Source organism: Lolium perenne, chromosome 1, assembly GCF_019359855.2.
Source record: "Lolium perenne isolate Kyuss_39 chromosome 1, Kyuss_2.0, whole genome shotgun sequence".
Taxonomy (NCBI): domain Eukaryota; kingdom Viridiplantae; phylum Streptophyta; class Magnoliopsida; order Poales; family Poaceae; genus Lolium; species Lolium perenne.
Window position 1 is genome coordinate 235,634,427 of NC_067244.2, and position 24,261 is coordinate 235,658,687.

Consider the following 24,261-nt stretch of genomic DNA (forward strand, 5'->3'; position numbering starts at 1 on the left):
CGTCCTGGCACGTTTTGGACGCGGGCGTTCTGGGCAGTCCCGTGCAGTGGCGATCGATCCAGTGGTACGGGCGTGATCCTTATGTATCAGAGATGCTCGAGGACATGGAGAAACGACGAGGGAGTGGCCAGGGAGATGGGTGCCAAAGGTGGCCGGCATGGCATTGTTTAGCATGTTCTAGGGTTTCTCCTCCACTTTAATCAGCCATGCAAGTGCTGGGCTAGAGGCAGGGGGTATAGGGGAGGCTGATGATCACTTTGCAAAAGGGGTTTAGGGTCAAAACTGCTGGATAATAGCATGTATCACTTAGTCTAGATGCTGCCTGCCACCTGTTCGATAAAATGCCCGCATGAAAATTTATTTTGAAATTTGAAAATCTCTTTGGTGAATCTCATTTATATAATTGTTGTGATGTATTGGTGGTGGTGGCACTCAATTTGGAATTGATTTGCAACTTTTCAAAATTGGGGTGATCTTCTTCTCTCTCTCGGGTTCCCTCTTTGCCCTCTTATTCTGGTCAACCTAGTCAACTTTAGGGAGGGTGGTCAACATCAAAGTTACTCACCTTGACATGGTCTTGGATGACCTGGCTTTAGTTGACCTTGCTTAGTTTAAGATTTGAGAAATACAGAGGGGTAAAGTGGTGAAGAAAATAAATTTGGGTTATGTGACCATTATCACATGTATGAAGGAAACTTGATTTCTTTTGATTTGATTCTTGATCCAAGGATGCAAAAGGGTTAGTTTATCACATTGAAGCATTTTAGAAGCAATGGGGCAAGCAAACTTGGCCTTGGTTGAGGATTGGTTATTTTACATAGAGTGTATGAGAGTGAGAGATGGGTTTTTCCCAATTTCTTTATTTCTCCTCAAATTCGGGTTTAGTGATCTTGCTTAGGGTTCACTTAACAATACTTAGTCATACTAACACTCATCATGGCAATTGCACAAAAGAATATCACTCAAATGCATATATCTATATGTGGCACTATATGCATGGAAAAAGTTTTTGTTAATTGCAAATTTTGGGTTTGGGGAATTTCTCTTTCTTGTTTATTATTGTTGAAACTTGGGATGTTACACTCCTCCTCCTGCTCCTCCTCCTGCTCCTGCTCCTCCTCCTCTTCCTCGGCCTCTTCCTCGGCCTGCTCCTCGGCCTGCTCCACGGCCTCTTCGTCCTCCTCCTCGTCGTCCCACTCGTCCTCGCTGGCCGGCGGGGGGGAATCGTCGCTGCTGGACGATGCAGCTGGATCCCACCAATGGCGCCATCCAGGCGGCTTCCCCTCGCTGTCGGTGTCCGATGGCCAAGAGATATCGCTCATGGTTGACGGAGGATGGTGACGAGAGAACAGATGAATGGCGTCGCCCGTCGAAAACCGTATATGTAGGTCTCTCGACGACAGAGAGCGCCGGTTGCTCTTCCGCGGAGTTCGTGCTCCATTACGGCGGTTCTCGCATCGAGGCCACTTCGACCGTTCCCGACGAGTCGTTCTGGCTCTCCAGTCCACTTCGCGACGGTTCAATGCGTCGAGGGAACTCCGACGATTGCCCTTCCCGGTGACTGCGCCGTCGCTTTGCACGCGGTGGGTGCGCGTCCATGGGCTCGCGGCTGGAAAAATGGGCCTCCCCAGGCCAAAAACTACATCCATCCGGCGCTAAATTTCGCCGGATTTGGGCGTGGGGAGCCCAAACGAGTGGGGATGCTCTAAACAAAGAGATCCCGGGAGACAGGGACGGCCGCGAGCAGGCGAGCGGGTAGAGGTTTTTGCACGTCGCGCGCAAAGGGAAGCATCACAGCGCTGGCCGCTGGCTGGTGGCTCGGGTTGTTTTTCTTTTTTGGGCAAAGCTATCACGGTCATTTTATTGATTTTTTTTAAAGTTTCTCCCTCTGTCCATATCAATATATCTATAGGAAACTGCTGGGCGTCCCCCGGGGGATCTGATTCCCCAGCCCCCGGGTCCCCAGCCGTCGGATCAACCATTTTGACGGTTAGATTTGCATGTAGCAAAAAAACATCTCCGGCAGCAAAAAATCACCCCCGGCAGCAAATGACTGAAGCAAAAAACGGTTCGTTTAGAAAAGAAAATAAAAAGGCTGGGCTCACCGGAGACCTCGCCGGAGACCACGTAGCAAACATATTACGCAGATGTAGCAAAACCGCAAATAAATTGTAGCAAATATTTTTATTCATATGCTGCATATACTCTAAGACATCAACAGAGACATCGCCTGCAGCCGGCAGCAACGCTGTCCGAGGTTGCAGCAACTCCGTCCATCGGAGACATCGCCGGAGACAACATAGCAAAAATAGTTTACTATTGAAACAAAAAATCACACAATGTTTGTAGCATAAATTATATGATATTATAGCAAAAATGATCTCATCAGAGACATCGCCGAGAACTTGCCGGAGACATCGTAGCAAATTTTCAGTACGAAATTAGCAAAACAGGAGAACAATTGTAGCCGAAAAATTAGCAAATCACCGCCAGCCAAAACAAAAAATCCCAAAAGAAAACAATCCAATTGGTAGCAAACACACATCACTGTTGAAAGGGCAGCTTCTATCACCGTTTGTAGCATTGGTGACCACCGACGGAAGAAAGCTCCAGTGAAAATTGTCGGGGGCGGTGGCCGAAGTTGCAACTAGGACCGGCTACGCCGAGGGATGCCGCCGCTCCATGGCCCTGCTAGTTCCCTGCAAGGTTTAGCACCAGCAACCTCCACTCCAAAACTCCCTGATCCGGGCACTCCCTGCCATGGCCTTCAACGACGGCATGGTTGCGCGGGGGCAGCGCCGCCGAGCTCCATCTGGACAAGACTCTGCACCAGGCGGCACGTGGCTATAGCGGTGGCGCGCGGGGAAAGAGGCCAGCGGGCCACGGGAAACAAGGCTGGAAGCCATGGCGTTGGCGGCGGCACGCCATCACCATCGGAGGAGGCCATCGCGGCGCTCGACGCACTGGTGGGAGAGGAGCGTGGCGGAGCTTGCGCGGGGCAGAAGACGGCACGGCGGAGCCGTCTAGTGGCGTGTAGCAGGAGGGGGGGGGGGGCGGCCGACTTAGGTGCACGGAGTCGGCGGCGCGGGCGGCGGAACAGTTCTGGTGCGGGAGGATAAGGAAGAAGGTGTTGTTTTGGTGGGCCTCCACAGGGACGCGTGGCGCGCCAGGGAGCCGGGGGCTGGAAAGCGACGGATCCCCCGGGTGATCTGAATCATTTTCCATATCTATATCCATTTTTATGTCTAGATACATCAAAATTTATTCGAAGTTAAGACATCATCTTATAGATGGAGAGAGTACATCATTTTTTTTGAACTTCAGGCAACTTTATTAATCAATAATCACACGGTCTTCTACAAGAATAGGAATAATAAAAACAGGAGGTTCATCAAACCAAAAACGCCTAATACTATCAGAAGATCCGTGGCGAGCAAGCGCATGAGCGGCACCATTCGCTTCTCTCGAACAATGTTTTAATGTTGCCATGCCTAGCATCGTAAGGAGATGCCGGCAATCGTCGATCACCACCGCAGTAGTTCCTCTAAACTCTGATGGACTATGAACAACATTCACCACTTCCATTGAGTCAGATTCCACCAACAAGGATTGGGCACCAAACTGTCCGGCTAGCTTCAATCCCGCCAAGAGCGCCACTGCTTCCATATCCATAGCATCAATAGCATGGTCAGTAAAATCACAGCAGCCCGCTACAAAATTTCCGCCCGTGTCTCTGATGATAGCTCCAGAGGCACCACAGCCAGAATTAATATCAAACGTAGCATCGACATTGAGCTTATAAACCCCAGCCGCTGGTCTTGTCCACCTTCCTCTCCGGACAATGTTCCCAGATCCTCTAACTTTAACACTGTTTGCTATGATTCCATGGATATTCATAATAGATCTTTCCGGTGAAGGCACCGGTTCTTTATTTTTAATATGTCTCCGAGACCACCATAGATACCAGCATGTGATCATAGTAGTTTCAACAACGAACTCAATATTGTGTGGTATACCTCCTGGCGTTGATGAGCATAGAAGTTCTTCCAACACCGTAGACCCTGATCGATCCAACCTACTACAGGCTGTGATAAAATCACTCAGGCCTAAACCCTCCCAGATTTCCATTGCCCTTGAGCATCCGAATAACATGTGCCGTATGTCTTCAGCTTCAGTCATGCAAGCCGGGCAATTAACAGTGTAACCAATATGTCGATTGGCCAACGCACAAAAGCACGGAACGATTCCATGCAAGGCTCTCCATATGAAGATCTGGACTTTACGGGATACTTTGGCTCTCCAGATCTTCTTCCAAACTTCATGTGGTGACGATCTATCTGATGCATCAGATCGTTGCATCCTCCGACGGAATTCCGCTCGCCAGAGAGTACATCATTTATCAAGCTAGAAACAATAAAATCAATAGGATCTCCCGTCCAGATACAAGTCTGACCCCCTCTAAGTGAGCAGCAAGAAAATGAGCTACCGTATTGCCTTCTCTATTACAGTGCTTAAAAAATAATACTGTATAATCAAAACCACTAGCTAAAAATTACATTTTTCACAAATTGCCGAGCCTCACTAGCCGAGGTGCCGCCATCATGCATTGTCTAAATAATATCCAAGAAATCAGAGTTGACAATAGTACTCTTGGAACATCCAATCTAACCCCCGGGACGAGTCCATCCTTGAGTGCCCTTGCTTCAGCTATTGCCGCCGAAGCAACATGGGGAATATAGCTATTACATGCCGTTAAGAAACCTCCAATTTCGTCTTTGGTTAAGGCTCCCATAAGTTCCATTTCATTTTTGAAGTAAAACGCCGCCCTATGGAGGATATGTGGCTAATGCTGCAAGCCACAGGTGCGCGGGTGAGGAAGCTCATGGCCGAGATTGCACGGGCAACATGTTCTAGTGGAGCAACACCCTTGTGGGGAGCGGAACGCCAGCGTGGGGTGGGGAGGCGGCCGCACACGAGACGCTAGCAGTAGCAAATCTATTACTAGTAGCGTGCTTGCCACGCACGCCAGTAACGCTATTGCTGGTAGCGCAGCTTCAAGGACACACACACGCTAGTAACGCTATTGCTGGTAGAGAAACTTCAAGGATACACGCTACTAGTATTTATTATGGATTAAACAATAAAATTTCCAACATAGATACAATATTGCGGTTCAGTATGGATATACAATGTTGCAGTTCAGTACAAATACAATGCTACATAGAAGTAGCACAATATTAAGAACATATAGCTAGCTAGCTAGCTAGCTAGGTATGTAGCTATGTACTACACGTCCGGCTCTGGCTCTACGGGTGGGTAATGGACAATGACTCCGTCAGCATCTGTAGGGTTATGGTACTCATCATTAGATGAAAAAGAGTTTGCGCGATCTTTGTAATAGAAGTAGGTGTGGCCGAATACATCATCCATGTGGAAATGACACTTTCTGGACGCGGATTTTCGACTTTGCTGTATCCAACAAGGGCCATGGGCCATGGAAATAGTCGCTTAGGACTATTCAGCTTGTGACCAGTAATAGCAGCCGTGTGCTAAAAATGCGATGTGCTATCATTGGCTCTGCGCCTATAGCTATTTCCCTACTAGTGCGAGGAGGAGCCCTCTGCTAGCGTGAGCTGTTGCGCGTCGATGACAACAACTCTGTGCCGACATTCTCTATCTTCCTACCTAACACGGCCACCGCGCCCGACATGTCATTCTTCGGGAGCGGCCCCGAGGAAGAAGGTACTGCCCTTGTGAGAATGATGCCTTGGAGGTCGGGGTTGGTGGCGCACGTTCATCGTTGTTAGTGATGGTAATATGATATTTTATATGTGTAGTGACCAATCTGATTACCACAGATAAGTTCATTGACTTTTCATGCATTTTACTTTTGGACGATTGTAAAATGGCCGAGTTCTAGTTCTCCTTTTCTCCCTAAATTAGGATTCATATTGATTTCAGCCAAAGTCAAATTTAATAAACTTTGACTAAAATATATAGAAAATAACGTCAACAACTATAATATTAACTCAATGTTATTATAACCCTAATAAAATATGTTTTCCTATTATATGCATTTTGTATCAAGATAGTTAATATAATTCCATATATAATTAATTAAACTTTATAAAGTTGAAACTTAATAAAAATAATATGTATCTAAGTTAGGAAGGAGTAGTACTCTCCCCCTCCAAAAATACTTGTCACCTCGTTTTTCGCATTTTTTGACAAAAAATATTCTAAATATATAAAAATTGTTGGTATGAGATAATCATCATTAGTCCAACTGTGCTAACGACATATATTATAATCAAATTTTTAGGTCAATGTTCCTTTTAAAATATGTGTACAACCTATTCATCGAAACGAAAATGCTTACATGCGCATGTATGGAGTGAGTACTAGATTCGGCGCACTTGTCACCGTCTGGAAAACCCCATTTGACTTTGAGCCTATTAAGTTGTCCAGCCGGCCAGGGGACAGACAGAGAGTAGACAAAGGAGCACAGGGGCTGCAAAGGAGAGAGCCGTGTCGACGACGCGGACGCGTACGGAGCAAACGCCGAGCCCAGGGATTTCGTCGCTCGCGTGGCAAGCCGAGCGTCACCAGCTGAGCTCGATCGGCGTCTTGGTGGGGTTCGTTCTTTGCCTCAGAGCGTGAGCGTAGGCAGCCGCCGGCCGGCGATCTCATCTCAGCAGGTCAGTCAGTTCGTATTTCGGTTTCGCCATCATGTGTTGTGTTGCCGTCCGCAACCGCATGCGAATGTCAAATCCGGTATCCGTCAACCGTAGGGGAGGGTTCCCAAGCTGGCCTGGCGTGCTCGACTCGATCTGCCCCCCGCCTCGTTCTAGCCGCCGCCGGCCCGTAGGATGGGCTGCGCATTGTCGTCGTCGTCCAAGGGATCCAGGCGCGCGCCGCCAGGGTACGAGGAGCCCGCCGTGCTTGCCGCCCAGACCTCATGTGAGCGCGTCGGCTTCACCTACAGTATTACTAATTCCCACCACTCTCTGGTTTCTTGATACGATTACAAGTTCGCATTCCATTCTCTCTGCAGTCACCGTGAACGAGGTGGAGGCGCTGTACGAGCTCTACAAGAAGCTCAGCTTCTCCATCGTCAAAGACGGCCTCATCCACAAGGTAAACACAGATGAAATCTCCCCCATTCCATCTCCTACCACTACCAGCAGCAATGGCCTCCGCCGTCCCGATTATGGTCTCCGATCTTCTTGCCTGGATTCATTGGTGCTCATCGTCGATCAGGAGGAGTTCCTGCTCGCCCTGTTCAGGACCAGCAAAGGCGCGAACCTCTTCGCGGACAGGGTGTTCGACCTCTTCGACCTCAAGCGCAACGGGGTGATCGACTTCGGGGAGTTCGTGCGGTCGCTCAGCATCTTCCACCCCAAGGCGCCGAAAGCAGACAAGACTGCATGTATGGTTCATGTCGATTCGAACTTCCTGTCCATTCATCTTCTTTGCTCCGTTGTGAACCAGAATCTAATTTGGCTTTGCTAGTATCCTCTTAATTTGCATGCAGTTGCCTTCAAGTTGTATGACTTGAGAGGGACAGGCTACATCGAAAAAGAAGAGGTAAATCGATGGTCATTAATTGGCTCATTCATCCTGCACACTCCTGTCCATGGGTTGGTTATTCTGAAGTTTGGTTAACGGACTGCCCTGACTCTTCACACAGCTTAGGGAGATGGTCGTGGCGCTCCTCGACGAGTCCGACCTATGTCTTTCGGATTGCGCCGTCGAGGCGATTGTGGACAATGTAATTTAACGACCGATACTTCTCTCCAAGTCTTCAATCTCTCGAATGCTTCCTTGTTCGGTCTAACATGCCCTCTGCTTATTCCTCCTCTTTGGAGTCGTCACAGACGTTCGATCAAGCCGACTCCAACTGTGATGGCAGGATAGACCCTGATGAATGGGAGCAATTTGTGAACAAGTACCCAACATCGCTCAGGAACATGTCACTACCGTATCTCCAGTGAGTAGCCCATCACTAGCAGTTCCTTTAATTTCTCAACAATTGTTGTTTCTGCTTCATTTACCTTTCTGGGCTCCAAGTTCCGACAGAATGGATTTCGTTTCTATTCACACTTCCATTTTTTTGGATGTTTGGTGGGTGGATAAAGTGCGTTTAGATTTTTTTTTCTTTTTGAAATGGAGGTTCTACATCCAGCCTCTGCATCAAAATGATGCCCACAACTTTCTTTTATTAAAATTATTCACCAAAAAAACAAAGATCAAACTGAAGCCACCTCACTAACAACAGATGTCACAACACCTACAAGTTTGACAAAACGGGTGATCGTGTTGGGGCCTCATGCCCGGACCTCACCAACCCACATCATCAGAAAACCGAAGGCCTCACCAAAACGCTCCATAGAGAGTTGGGAAGTTACATCGATCCAGCCAACCCTGAACGCACACCACTGCACACACTCCAGAAGTCGCTACCACCATCTTTCGCTGACCCATCTTCAGGAAGGATCAACGCATTGACCTTGATAGGCCTGCCATCGACGCCACCACGGCGCCAGACGATGTCGCCACCCTGCGCGAGTCCAGCCAACCACATCCATCACCGAGACTCCGCTACACCACGCCGCCGAGAAACGACAAGTCGACGAGGTAGATGAAGACCGCCCCGCCCCAGGCTCCTCCGGGCAACACCAGCTCCAAAAACGATGCCCCCGTGGGGGAGAACGACTCCTCACATCCGGGAGACCCGGGTCTGAGGTTTCCCCCGAAGCCGATGACCCTTCATGTGACCTACGCGGTGGCCAAACGCCTCCACGCCTTCGAGATCCCGCTGGCGATGTGAGCTCCAAAACAGTGCCCCCAACGAGGAAGACGACGCCAAGCGCCGCCACTGTCCGAACTAGCATGAGGTTTCCCTCAGAGCCCGGTGAAACTTCCACCGTGACATCGCCCTCGAAGAAGGTTAGCGGCGCCCACATACGTCGCTACAACATCTGCCTCGGAAAGCCAGGCAAAGGATTTCTCCCAGGCAGTTGTTCCATAACCATGAAATCTCTAGCCGTAGAACCGTCGGAGGCACCCACTGACGCGGAGGGGAGGTCGTGTCGAGCCGAGGCCCAACCCAACCAGAGAAGTCGCCGCTAGCGGGAGAAGATCCCGACGCGCCGACCAAGGATCCACCGCCTCCCGCGGCCCGTTGCTGCGGATCACCATGCATCGCCCTCACCTCCTCCGACGAAGATCGTTGCAGAGATCATGAAGCAACCGCACAAGGGCCTCGCCTCCCCCTTCATCAGCGCCCAGGGCTTTGCCGACAGCCTCCAGGAGTGGCGAGGAAGAGCGGAGGAGAAGAGGAGTTCGGTGGCGGCGGCGATCTAGGGTTGACCCCCTGATCGCCTGGAGGGGGCGACCGAGGGAGCCTATCACGAGGTGCCCTCCGACGAACATCGTGCTGACATGTAGGGTCTCTTTGGTTAAAAGCAAAATAAGTGGAAAACCCAATGTTAACAGAAAATTTGCCTATGGTGCAATAATTCATCTGTTTGTCCTTTGCTGTAAAGAAATGGAGTAAAGGAGAAATGGAGGAATACTTCCTTTTATCTCTGTTTAAAAGAATAATAATGTAGGTATTTTCACAATCCATCGGGGTCTCCTTTGCAAATTCCTCAACGATGAATGAGAGTGATGTCTTTAGTGGTATAATAGCATCCTAATTATACTTTTTCATGTGGTTTGACTTTGATTTAATTGTATCAATTAGGATTCCATTATTGTTTTCCTATTCCTTGGAACTAAACACCTACATTTTTCGATAAAGATCGTATATTAATATCGTGGAGATATCAAATACACCCAGCCTCTGCAAAAAGATCATGCCCTAATGGCATGAAGGATGCACACAACCAAAAAAGAGAGAAGACTTACAAAAAGAAAAGTCTCGCTACAGAGATCGAAAACTTGAAATAGCAACAATAACACCACCAATAAAACACCAAAAGATTAGCTTCTCCATAAACGACGTTTCCAAGAAGGAAATAGTGCACAAATACTGATGTCGCCCGATCACAGATCTTAGGTTTTCACCCTGAAGAAAGCCCTACATCTCAAAACAATACCTTCAACAAGAACAGTGCCAGGCACAACCAATTAAGTCCAGACATTGGATTTTCACCCTGAAAGAGAGAACTCTGAACTACTCCTGTGCAGTCGCCCCCACATACAGTTCGATGGTTGAAGTCACGAAGCTCCAAGCCAATTCCACCTCACCCCCAAGTTCTGACCACCATTGCACTTCCACCGATCTCGGCTTTCATGATCTTCTCCGCTAGCACCATGCAAACAAAACGAGCTCTATGATATTAATAGCCAACAAAGCTTCGAAGCGCTCCCTCTGAAACCAAATGGTCAGATAAAAAACATGGGTGCACACGACCGAATACACCCAATCCACCAATCTTCAGGCATTGATCGCACAATGAATTTCGCCGATAGAGCCTTCCGGAACACGACAATCCAGCCAGCCTGGTGGGAAGAAGCATCTGACCGATCTTCAATTGACGCGAGAGAAACCCTAGGACAACCACCTTTATTAGGAAAAATGGCATGCCCCCTCGCCGCCGCACGCCGGTCGACCTTAATGGCGGAAGAGGAGGACGCCACTGACCACAGACCCGGTGACGAATCGTCCGTCGCCTCCCCCAATCCCGAAGAAGGCCACCACCGTGAGCCGCCAAGAAGGAGAGGCGCAGAGGACCCACCGGCCACTACCAAGCACGACCACGCTGCCGTAGACGTCGGATCCACGACCACCAGGGTCACCCCCGCCGCCAGCCGCATCCCCAAGCATCACCTAGTCGCCGGGGCAGCCAAGCGCGACGCGCCGCCAAACCACCGCCCGATGCCTCCACCCCGGATCCCTATCTCAGGTCGACCACCCCCGGCGCAGGAGATGGACACCACCGGTTAGGATCCTGACCGTCCTCAGTGATTCAGGGATAGCCCGGGGATGACTCCACACCGACGACGGAGAAGGGAGAGCCCGCCGGACCCAAAGGGGCCAACGCGCCACCACCTGCCGTTGCCGCCAGCCGCTGAAGCCTCGCCTAGGTCGCCGCTACCCCGCATCACCCTCTTTGGAAGGAAGGGCTGGACGCCGCTGCACCCCCCGATCCGTGAAAGAGGAGAGCGGCCGCCACGCCACACATGCTTTGCTCGGCGACACCCTGAGCGGCGGCGGCGGGAAGGAGGTCGGGGGAGGGAATGCCGAGGGAGTGCGGGAGGAGGCCACCCGGCGTGGTGTGGCGCCGCCGCGAGGGTGCTGGAGAGAGGTTACGGTTAGGGTGCGGGAGAGCACTAAACACCTACATGTATAAAAAAGTTGTGTTCCAATCCGCTGTTTTTTTCACACTAATTACTGTCATATTCCTCCGTTTTTCTTATTACTACGTTTTTAGAATTCTACAAACCAAAGAAAACCATATCCATATTTGAATAAGTAAAACTAATTAGGCAAGAGAATAGAGATCTTACAATGTTCCTGCCCATTACATTCCAAGTGATTTAATTGTGTTTGTTATTTGCTTTTGTTCAGAGATATTACAGCGGCGTTTCCAAGCTTTGTGATGCATTCAGAGGTCGAAGATTACAGTGGAATCGACAAATAAGAAAAGCACGGTTATCAGTACCATATGGTCTGTTTTGAGCTAAGGCAGCCTTGCATGCTAGGAATCAGCCATCCAGAGGTGAGCTGCAATTGAAAAATCTAAAACTCAAAATAGGGGGAAGAAATCTGGTAGCTGGTGAGCGTCAAATGACAACCAGACAGGAGAAGGAATCTGATATGGCTGATAAGTGTCTATCAAGTGATAACCAAAGAAAAGCTTCTTAAGATTAGTGTACATAGTAGTGGCCTGAATAACCTTCTGTTTTTTCCGAAGGTATTCCCTCCGTCCCTTCATATGAGATGTTATGACGACCAATTATAACGTAGTATATTAGTTGTAATAACATCTTATACTATGGGATAGATGAAGTAGTTGGGTGACACCGTTTTCCTTTCCTTCGGCAAGTGATTCCGCCTCTTGTTAACCATGAAGACAAAGTATCAGTCCTCATAACTATTATTGGCATTCTTCAGGTAAGAGAGGATAATATTCATACATGGTTTTGCTTTTTCGTCGTCCATTTGATTTCGGAATGAGTACGATCGTAAATAAGATGAGGAACCTTTATCAGAAAATTATTGACTGGGGAAAAGCTATTGCTGGTTCGATTGAGCCGTAAAAAAGTATGTCCTTGGGTAGGAAAATAATACAAAACAAACCCAAAGCGACTTTATTGCTTGTTTGCAAAACAATGCTGGCATCATCTCCAGCAGATAACTGTGTCATGTACCATCCATATATCACAATTCTACTGCTCGCTCTTGTGAGCGGAAAACAATATGACAAAGCTATTGTACTCTAGTGCCTTCGTCCCCTCTCCCATGGGGATCTCTCTCCTCATCTCCCTGCAACTGTTTCTCCGTTGCGTCCCATTCGACGAGCTTTGTTATCCACTTTGACAAATTTTTTGATAAAGGATGCTTCATTACTTAAAAGTTTTAAGTATTACACCCAGCCTCTGCATAACTAAGATCCACACAGCCGTTCAAATATCAAGTCTGAAACAAAACGAGCTTATAAAGAGAACAAATAGAGCAACCTAGACTAAGCTTCATTAGCTTCAATTCGTCGATTATGTGGTCATCCATGTTGGGAAATAAACTTCTTGGCCGTATTCTCCAACCGTGTAGACACCTCCGTAAAGAGGTCGCGATCCTCCAATCGTTGAAGTGGCGACCATGCACGGAGCAAAGCCGTAGAGCGGTAACAACATGCAAGAGAGAAGAACTTTTATCATTAAAAACTTTATCATTTCTACATAGCCAAAGCGACCATACGATAATAATCGCACCCACCCTGGTAAGCGTTATATACCTAGACTCCACCCCATTTAGTCAATTGCCAAAAATATTTGCAATGCTACGAGGTGGATATAAGGTAGAACATATCTGAATGATTGACCATATAGACCTAGCAACCCGACAGTTGAAGAAAAGTTGTTTTATTGTCGCTTCTTCATGACATAAAATACATTTCGTATTGCAAGATTATCTTTAGTTAGAATCACACCCCGACGAAGATACCATGCAAAAACTTTTGTTTTCATCGTTATTTTCATCTTCCAGATGAATTTATTATTATCAACTGGTTGACTGGGTATAATTAAAGCTTTGTACATCGAGCTGACCGAGAATATACCATTCTTGGTAAGGCTCGAACGGAATTCATCGACTCCCTGAACCAACTGGATTGAAGCTAACCTTTGTAGCAATTCATTCCAAATAGCTAGTCGGGTGCCAATGAGATCACGCCTGAACGACATACAAGGTGGAGAAGTTTGCATCACCTTCAATAATGTATCTCTCTTATGTCGAACAATACTGTACAAGGCTAGATATTGTTCTCGAAGTATCTTCAGAACCAGGTTTGTGATCCGGCAAGAAAACGGTCGATCCGGTTTCTGTTCCGAGATTTGCGGGACGTTCAAAAATAATTGGCATGGGCTCTTTGAAACTGAGGCCTTCTTCTGTCTCTGTCCCACTTGGCCCAGAACGGCGGATTCGGTGGCCCGTAACTAGGGTTCCTGATCGAACTGTTGAGATCGATCGTCCGATTCGCGTTAAGGTTGGAGGCGTGGTCGCTGGACACGCGTTTCGACGGCTTCTAGGGTTTACCTGGCGTAAGTTGGAGAGAGGGACGCAGGCTGACCAGCAGCCGACTCCCGACGACCAGATGAATGGCGATGGTGGTCATGGTGGTTTCAACCCTGGCAGGGGTGGATTCAACCATGGTCGTGGCGGTCATCATCCTCGTGGTGGACGGGCTGGTAATGCCATGCGCGGCCGTACGGGGCAAGGGACTGGTCGTGGCGGACAAGGTCTCAATGGCGGCCGTGGTTACCAAGGTACATCTGCTTTTGGTCGTAATTTAGTTCAGGGGGAACCCAGTGGGACAGCCGGAGGAGGGAATTACTCCAAATTTAGGGATGATAATTGGGGAGGAAATAGGAACTACAACAACAACTATTACAGTAACCAGAGGTCTGGTCCTGGGTATAATCAACAGCGTTGGGCTGTTCAGAACAATGGGGGAAGAGGAGGTGCTATACAGCCAAGGTTCCGTGGGAATAGTGATGGGGCATCCGCGAGAGGTCCTATTGATGCAGACTTGTTACATCAGACTGTGCAGGCCGTCGTGGCTGCGGTGACGGCGGCTCAAAAGGGCCCTGATGCGAGTAATGTATCTGTCTCAAAGGGGACGGCCGAGGCACAGAATGTGTCGGTACCGGTGGTGAATCCTACCGCGGGTACCAATGCAGCGGAGACTCCTGGGGTTCAAGGTAATGCAAAGGATTTGGAAGGAGCAGGACCGGCAAAGAAAAAGAAGGAGGACAAAGAGGTTTGTTTCCGTTGCAAAAAACCAGGTCACTATATTGATGATTGTACTACTCCATTCTGTGATATTTGTGAGTCGGTCCATCATGTTTCTTCTGCATGCCATCTTTTGCAAGCTCCAAAACCCACGGCCATTCTTCATGGTTATGCTAATGAGGCCCTTATGTTCTTTGAGATGCCATGTGGAGCCTTCAAATCAAAGGTGGAAAATCCAAAACTGGCCAAAGTTTCTGTTGAGGGAGAAGTCTTGACTATACCAGAGATTATTGAACATATGAAGAGAATTGTGCCTTATGACAAATTTCATTGGGAGGTTTATCATTACAAGGATAACATATATAGAGTGAAGTTACCAAGTAAACATGAAGTTCAGAGGCTCAAGAATTTTGGCTCTTATGTTTGCCCTCAGAAGGATACTGTTCTGTTCTTTGACTTTTGGTCGTTAGTAGAGGAACCGTTATATATGTTGCCTGAGGTGTGGGTTCGTGTGGATGGGGTGCCATCAGATATGAGATCTGACTATTTGTCTCTTTGGGGAATTGGTTCTCTTTTTGGTAAAACTTTGGATGTAGATATGCCCTTTACCCGTAAAAATAAATTGCTTAGGATCAAGATTGGATGCTTGGACCGCAACCTTATTCCCGCGGATAGTGATGTTTTCATTAGGAGGGGTATTTACAAACTTCGTTTTGAGGTGGAGCCAGGACATGGGGTTCAGGAGGTGAATATGGTTGAGGCAACTATTGACAAAGATGGGGGATGTGGTGACCCGGCATACCACTGCATGGTGTAGTATGCAAGTCTGATATAACACCAATGAAACACCGTTCCACGAGTATTATATCGCTCAGAGTGATACAACAGAAACATATGCGGGTCCAAGGCATGTCTATAGAATTACATACAGACTCTGTTACATAAGATCAGCACAGCCTCCTACTTTACAATGAGGTAAATCTGCAAATAAACTCCAGAAGAACGACCCGTAGTCTAGTCTTATCACGGACTCTATTTGTAGAGTATTTAACTAGCTACAGAGGCTATGAATAGATTCTAGCTAATAGGAGCTAGGTTTAGGAAGCTAGTTCCCCTCTATGGCTAAACTAGGTTTTCTCCTTGTTGGATGTGGTATCTGACTCCTCTACCAGGGTCCTATCTCTTGAAGTAGTTGTTGACTCCTTGGTCTTCGAGTTGCGCTGTAGATCCTCCTTCGATGCCTCCATATCTAAGCAGGGGATTTAAGAGTGGGATGAGTACGAGCGTACTCAACAAGTTCATTATAGGAAAGAGGTGTTTAATGCACTAGCTACGGCATTAGACCAGAAAGTCTAATACCAATGCAAGTTTTCATAATCATTTCTTAAAAAGGTTGCTTTTATTCAGAAGAACTATGTCCGTCAGCCTTCACCGGTTTACTAGAACTTCATGGAGCTCCTTTCCGGCCGCGTTCGCAGTTCCATATCCCGGAACAGGGAGTGACAGGTCACGGTTCTTTACACTCTGCAGAGGTGTGTTGCTTTACCCATAAGAGATCTTAACCTTGGTGCCAACCGGGCAATTTCCCCGTCCACACTTCCTATGGTGTGAGGCCCGGTATAAGGTCTAGCCAATCATGTTCCTCCGCTACCTCGAACACCCACCCGTTGTTGCATGCGCCGACCCTGGGTCCACGTCGGTCCCATTATTCCCGTAATTTCAGGGTGGACCCCGACCACGACAACAGTGCTGGGCTCTTACCATACACTCCTACGCCGGTGGCTGCAACCCATCATAGACCGCAATACCGTGGGGACTTAAGGCTTCCCCAGCCTACCGCTTGCACTTCGAACGACAAGTGTCTACGGACTATGCCGTGGGGACTTAAGGCTTCCCCAGCCTACCGCTTGCCGCCGACAGATACAAGTGTCTACGGTAAAGCGCATCCGTTGATGAACGAGAGGTGGAAACACTTTTGACTACTCCGTCCCACTCCGGATCTTATGGTTAACACGGGTATTACGGCACAAGAATCACTGGCGACATTTGTTGTTTAATCCTAGATGGATATAAACCCGTGCAATGGAACCTCCACCATATCAACACAATCCATGGTTCCATTGCCCACCACATAGTCATATTCATAGTTATGAAAGTAGTGGTTTTGGTTTTTATGCAATAGTGATAACCATAGTACTTTGCAAGTAATTTGTTAGAAATACTCAAATGACATGAGCAAGTGATGAACTTGCCTTTCTTGACTGCAAGATTATGCAGGCAAGGTCTTCGATACGCAATAACTCCAAATTCTGAAATAGCACCATCGTCCGGTAAGGACGATGTTTAAAAGATTGGCAAAGATGCAATAATGCATAAGAATGAGATGCAAACGCTCTAAGCGTGACCTAACCCCGATGATTTAGGATCAGTGAGTTGTCATGATTGGTTTAGGGTGTGTTGCACTTTTAGAGTGATTCACATTCAAGGTTCTTATTCAAGTGTGACTACTTGGTGTTATAAACAGGTAGATATTAAAGCATAATAATCAATTGAGCACACAAAGAATGATAAGTTGCATAATGTTATGAAGTAAAGAACAGTGATCAGTTTTATTACTATATGGCATGGTTAATGATTGATTATCATATACTTTAAAAGAATAACTTTTGAAGAGCATGTTCTTTGATAAAGAACAAGTATGGTAATTAGGTTGGTGGAGTTCTATGGTTAACTATGGTTCTCATTAGCTCTTGAGTAGATATTAGATGGTTCCTAAGAAGGTTGGATTCATTAGTAACTAGGCTTTAATGGTTTTACTTAGGTATGAGCAACTTAAGTAATTAGTTATACATGGTTGTTATCATGGTGGTTTCATTTTGCTGGTGATAGCTATCTAAGGTTTATAGGTCCTTATAAGCAGGGTTGACGATGATTCTTTATTTTCTTCAAAAGAATAACTTTTGAAGAACATACTTCTTAAATAATAAGAAGTATATCAATTAGGGTTGAGGTTGTCTTGTATTAGCTATTGGATCTCTAAGTAGAGAATAGTTGGTTCCTAAATAGGATGGTTCATAAGTGTCTCACACTAGTAGGGTTTAATGGAACAGGGTTATGTAATGTAAAATAGTAGGTATGGTTGCTATTAGGGTTCATCACAATGGTGTGATGCTAAATAGGGCTAAATAATGATGATTGCTTTGGTAATAGGATCTAGGGTTTACACTTGGTTGACCCTACTTGGTTATTTAGGTCCGATGAAGATGAACACATGGGATGTTAATTAGTAATGATAGGGTTCCCATATATTATGTAGATGGGAACAAGCATTGAGTTGTTAAATATGAGTCTATGATTACTAATGAAGTAACATGATCACATGTTACTTGGGTTTTAGGTTTGGGAATAATTTAGGGTTCATATCAAGTAGTGGAACTAGGGTTTCTAATTGAATTAGGGTTTTGGTTTTACACCTGAAATGATGAATTCCTGTTTTCCGACTATATGGAACTAGGGTTTTCTAATTACACTATAATTCTTGGATTAATAACTTCATTATCAAATTGAAGTTATTAATGAGTTTGAAATAAAAATAATATTGGATTTGACATTTTATTATTTTTACTGCATTTAATATTTAAGGTAATTATTAATTAGGGTTTAAATCCTTCTAATAAGGATTTAACAAAATAACAAATAAAGAAAATTAGTTTCATTGTTTTCTTTATTTATTTACTGGTTTTTATTTAATTTGGAAAGTTTTCCTAATTATTGAATTTTAATTGAATTTAGAATTAATAAATGGGGCTTAAATAACCAGAATTAAATAATTGAATTTTTATTAAAAATAAAAATTGCATATTATATTTTTATTAGATAGAGTTTTATATTCTAAGAATTTTAATATCTTATTTTTGTTTTTCTGAGTTAGTATGAATTTTATATGGATTTGCAAAGTTGCAGCAATTATGGAATTGAATTTAAACGAAAATGGAAATGCTAGACACACTCGGGCTAACCTACATGCAGAGACTGGCCAGTGGGCCAGTGGTCCACGTGGACTGCCACGTGAGCGTGGACCAGGTCCAAATCGTGGACGTGGCCTGGCTCACGGTGACCGGCGGCTGAGGGCGTCGATTGCCGGCGATTCCGGGCGCGTGAGGACGGGCGACTACTCGCGTTTGGTTCGGGGTGATCTCGTGAGCACACTGGTGGTGGCGCCGCTCCAAATGGGTCATCGGAGCATCGCCGGAGAACGAACCCGTGGCGGAGCAACTCCGGCGAACGTCGGTAATTTGCTACGGTGGACTAAATGATGCATAGTAAAGTTCTACAGAAGCTAAATCTCACCCTGAATCTTCCTAGATGGTCGACGGCTTCGATTGTGGACGGAAGCGAGCTCAACCTCGCCGACACCGGCGATGAGCTGCGGAAGAAAATCACCAAATTCGCCCGACTCCGGCCATCCCTGGAAGCTATCTTCCTCCCAGAGGGAGTAGAAGACGAGGCGCACCTCCAGGACCTCACCGTTGGGCTTGAGACGGACTCAATCGACGGCGAGCCGAGATGGCCGGAGAGCTAGGGTTTCGGGATGGGGAGGAACTGGGGCAAAACGAAGGAAAATTGAGGGTTCCCGCGCTACTTATACGACTTCAAGCGTGTGCTGGCGGTCAACAACGTCGGCGGCGACCGCGGGACGTGGCGCGGGCGTCGCGGTGGCGAGCTTCTGCGCGTCGAAGAGGGGAGACGAAGACGATGACGCCTCTCCATCTTTATCCATACGAAGGGGTACCTGGGCCACTTTGGGCTGTGCTGGGCTGGGGCGGTTGGGCCGTGGTGCTGGGCTCCTCAGGCTGCTGCTGGGCTGTGGTAGCCCAATAGGTATGTCTCTCTTTTTCTTATTTCCTTTACTGTTTTCTGTTTTTCTGTTTTGTATTTTTTTTTCCTGGTTTGAATCTAATTTGATTTCATTTCATTTTGCAGGTGTTTGACAATTTGACTTTCATGAGGACTAATACAAGGTCATTGTATTATGAGATTGTTTTTGATTAATAATTAATATATATATGTGGCCTTGCTACAATTTTTAATTAGGCAAGAATTTAGGTATTAGTTTTAATTTCCTTTCTCATTTCTGATATACTCCCTGTTGAATAATTAGAGTTGGTTATTCCTCTTCCAATTGTATTGGAAGTTATTATTAGGACTTGATTTCATTTTGGAGGAATTGGTCAATTGCACACGATTTTATGTGAGATCCAATATATTAGGGTTTTATAATTTCTATCATAACCCCTCTTATTAAGATGAATACTATCATTATATTTGAGAGTATCTAACTAGGTATTGTCTCCATCATGGTTATTCTTGGTTACAAAGTTAAATGGTTGTTAACCACATATGGTTGGAATCTCAATTATGGCTTAGTTTGTATTATGATCACCATAGTGATACATAAACTAGGGTTGAGGTTTAATTCTAGGTTGTGAGATGAGATGACACCATATTGCATGTGCTAGGGTTAATCTCCCCTAACCATGATAAGGTGGTGGCTTAATTTTATGTTCTCCTTTAGTTACTAAGATATTGAGATTTAGTATTATCTTCTACCAATAAACTTCTTTTATTATCCTCAATTATTCATTAAAGTAGCTACATTGGTTATAGTTCTTTTTATAGTTAACTTTGGTCATATGGATGTGTGGTTTCTCACCATATGAAGTATAGTGTTTAACTCTAAGGTTTTCTTAGGTTCTTTAATTTATGAAATATAGATGTGGTAGGATTCTACTCATGATCCTCAAGTGGTTCGCAAGTTAAAGTTGGGATATAAGTCTAGGGTTGCTTACTAGTGATCTCCCCATGATTTCATGTGGTGAATGATATCTACTTATCCTATTAGGATTTATCTTATTCTCACATACCTCAAGAGCATGATCATGGTTAGACATGATCAACTTGTTCTTGATGTCATTTCCTCAAGTTCTTAGGTTTTATGATCATCATTCAATTTATAATGTTCAAGGTTGGGCTTCCTAAAGTATTTCTAATGGGATGGTTTTCACTTCCATGTTCAAGTGTTGTCTTGATTAACTAAACATAATATCTCCCTTATAGTTTCTTGGGTGGACATGGCTATGGTTGTCTCTATAGGTTATATCCCAGGAAAATGCCTGAGATATTCTGTTAGGGTTCCACTTAAATAATGTTGATATTAACATCTGAGTATATGGATAGTTCTCTCCCTCACATTTAAGTGTTGGCTCAACTAACTTGAGCGTAACACCATAATTGATCTCTCTTATATAAGAATGGATTATTCTAGGTTATGGTGTGCTCCTAATACTCTAGTTCAATGGTTGTCCTTTATTCTTAAATAGATAAAGCTATGTTTTGTAGGATTGGTCTCTCTCATGTTGGAAAGGACTTTAATACTAACTTAAGGCTAGGCTCCATAGGAATTGATGTGATCATCAATATATATGTTTAACATAAATGGTTTCTCTCTCTAGGAATGTCTTGAATAAGATCCTAGGGTTCCTCTTAAAGATCATGACTTGAATACTTGGATGTATATCCAAGGTTTAGCTCAAGGTTTGTTATTGCTCATAGAATAAATACTATAGAACTCTCACCTCTCTAGGTTTGATGTGTAATAACTTGGAATGGAGAAGAATATCTATTTCTGGAGTGGATCTACTTGTTATAACTCCAATGTTGGAGTGGAATGAATACCCTGAGGTTTCATGGTAGGATTATGGATTAGTTTTAAGACAGGGAGAAGATAGTCAAGAATGGTTTCTCCATTTTATTGTTACTTGGTTTGTACTTGAATAGATGTTCTTATGTTATGGCAAGGAATGTCATGTTGTGATCTTTAGTAAGATCAAGTAGTTGCTCCTTGATTAATAAGTTCTTGTGCTGATTTTAATTCCATTTGATCTAACCCCTTAGATCAAATTATCTCTACCCAAAACAAGGTTTTAGTAAAGTCACATTGAGGTTTATAGCGCTTGACTTGATGAGCTACTTCAATTCCACCAAGGTCCAGTGAAACTTCAGTTACTGTGACTGTTTTACTTTAAAGCGCGAAAATTCCCCAGATTTTCTATGCATGAATGCAATGCACACATCTATTTCCTCTATTTTTGTAACCCCATTACCTGGGATATTACAGTCTCTACCCCTTAAACTAAACTTCGTCCTCGAAGTTTGATATCTCTCACGTTTTGGAGTGTGGATCTGACTTGTGCAGATTACGACTTTTCTCGGACTCCGTATTGATCTTACTGGATATAATTGTATATATCCCTTGTCCAGATTCTTCCTGGAATCCATTAGGGTTTGTCTCTGAACCATGGTTCTTACTCTGATTCATTGATTTCTTCCAACTCTATAAGCTTGTTTCCTTTCTCATTGAAGAATCAATGATTGGGACTTCTTCTTGTCCTGGTAGTCTTTATTGAGGACTAATTGGATAACATTCTCCTATTTGATAAAATAGGTCTTTGTTTTCCCTTACTACCAAAACTGCATTAATGGTACTAAGTAAAGTATTTACCATGGAAATGATCGTGATGGTTTATTTCCCTAAGAATGGATTAGACTCATTTAGTCCATCCAATCCTGGTTTATGGTTGATACCTATAACTATTTTGGATTCTTTAGGTTCCATGAAAGGAATCATTCTATTAGTCTGTGGTTCTGATATGGTCAAACTTCTTCGGTCTTTGGCCTTTTTAAAGCTTTGTTTGGTCTTCGGTATTTCCTTCGTCCAACTTCATTAACTTTAGTTTACTTGAGCTATCGTACTTCTGAGTAAATATTACTCACTTTCTCAAGTTATAGTCCACTTCTTAATTCCTCGAGGTATGAACCTCGGCTTCTGGTCTGACATCCTTCTGAAAGTAGTGTTCAACAATCTTATGAAAATAAGATCGAACTTCCTCTCAGTTCAGACCTTCTTCATCTATCTTGCTCAAATTATTGAGTTATTGTACATCCAATTCAATCTTTACTCTACCCCTTAGAGTTTTCTTATGGTCTTCAACTCCTTTTCTTCCAACCATTGGACTTATGATTAAAATATTGGTCTAGGTCTAGCTTATGATTTGTACTTTTCTAAGAGTCTCACGAAGAATGTTTGTGGTGTATCCACTCAATTGTGGACATCCAATGTGAATCCTTCGACTAAATGATTATAGGTCATTGTTATTTGGCTGACAAAATTTTATTTGTTCACAACTTCTTGGTACAAATAATCCAATGGTGGACTACTTGATACCAATTGTAGCTATTTGTTATCTAAAAATGGATTCTATTCTAGGTTCTGATCAACTGGACGAGATATCTTCTACTCTATCTTCCAGTATTGATCCTATATCAATTGTGGTATTCTGATATCAACTATGGTCTTCTTATATTTGCTATGATTTCCTAGATCATCTTCCTTTCTTCGAGGGTTTATTGTTGCAAGGAAACCACTAGCTGACACTATGATTATAGTATTTGAAGTGATTTCCCATGCATTCCCTCTTCTATGTTGACTATGGATCTGCTTGAGCTTCACCATAATCACCAGATTTCTCATCTTCATGCTTCTTATGTACTAAAGTACTCCTCTATGGAGGTAAAGCATGAATGTTGATTGGTACTACCTTCTGAATATTGTGGTTGCTTCCCACAACTTTGCTTCTTTTTTTTTCTTCTGATGAACCTTCATCTTGTCTTCAGAGTTCGTCACTTCCTCACACGAATACCATTACCCCCTAGATCTATAGCATCAAGTAAAGGCTTGATATTGCAACATGCATTTGCATATCAAAGTCAAACTTCATGTATGGATCTAGTCAAACAATGAAAATCCAATAAAATCCAAGAAGATTCAGCTTTGTGCATATAATACACACCATCATAAGCTTGAATATACTAGTTGAGTAAGACATCTCTAAACATCAGGCTGAGATGTGTAGTATATAACACCACATAAGATAGGTTTATATCGTGATACTTAGCACGAATATATTGGATTCTATGATTTGTCTCAGCTTTTACCTTAATTGCACAATTGCAATGAGATAAACTTGAAACAAAGTGGTCTAAGATAGCTAAGGTTAACCTAATTTTCTTTGGAAGTACTACTTCACTTCCATTTTTGTTGAGGACTACTTTGTATGATACCACTAGTTCTAATCTGGTGACTCTGAACACATATTTATTAGAATATAATTCCTATACTTCTTAGCGTTTCTACCATAAGCATATGGTCCTGATGTGCTTGGCACACTTCCCATATTTTTGGAATAGTTCTTGCACTATTGTCAGGCTTCTTATTGTTCTACTCCTAAATGTTGATGATGTTCTATTCCATCGCACAATGAATCTCAAGTGAATCATATGTGATTACTATCTCTACCATGTAAGTAGACATATTTTATTCCTAAAGCTCTTCCTTACTTCCCATGATTGACTCATCATGGTCTATACTACTGCATCTAACTTATGTTTACCACTTATTATCAAATGTTTCACAAGCTTGGATAAATTTTACTTACTCATTACTTATCTGGGTCTACATCTTCTATTAGGATATCTTAATTATCTTCATCACTTGATATTATTCCTATTACATGTCTGGATAATTTTATTTAATCATAAATGTGTTGGTACACATCTTCCAATAGGATATCTTCCTTATGGTTGTATCCTCTCTTTGGACTACCATGTATTGTATACCAACTGTGATCTACTCATCTATTGTTTTAAGGACTTAATGATGTGCTACATGTTTGGGATTAGCT

The 24,261-nt window shown here is 44.4% G+C and overlaps 1 protein-coding gene across 2 annotated transcripts; it reads left to right on the plus strand.

Annotated features, from left to right (window-relative positions):
- Nucleotides 1-6,471: 6,471 nt before the first annotated feature.
- On the plus strand, nucleotides 6,472-12,046 carry LOC127325688 (calcineurin B-like protein 4). Of its 2 annotated transcripts, none has more exons than XM_051352504.2 (8): nucleotides 6,472-6,698; nucleotides 6,792-6,960; nucleotides 7,055-7,137; nucleotides 7,261-7,429; nucleotides 7,535-7,587; nucleotides 7,691-7,771; nucleotides 7,869-7,990; nucleotides 11,579-12,046. In XM_051352504.2, the coding sequence occupies exons 2-8, from the start codon at nucleotides 6,870-6,872 to the stop codon at nucleotides 11,649-11,651; spliced, it is 672 nt and encodes a 223-aa protein (XP_051208464.1). In that variant the 5' UTR covers nucleotides 6,472-6,698; nucleotides 6,792-6,869; the 3' UTR covers nucleotides 11,652-12,046. The 2 variants fall into 2 exon arrangements, with proteins under 2 accessions (XP_051208464.1, XP_051208468.1); XM_051352508.2 differs by having other exon boundaries at nucleotides 6,473-6,698; nucleotides 7,878-7,990.
- Nucleotides 12,047-24,261: the final 12,215 nt, after the last annotated feature.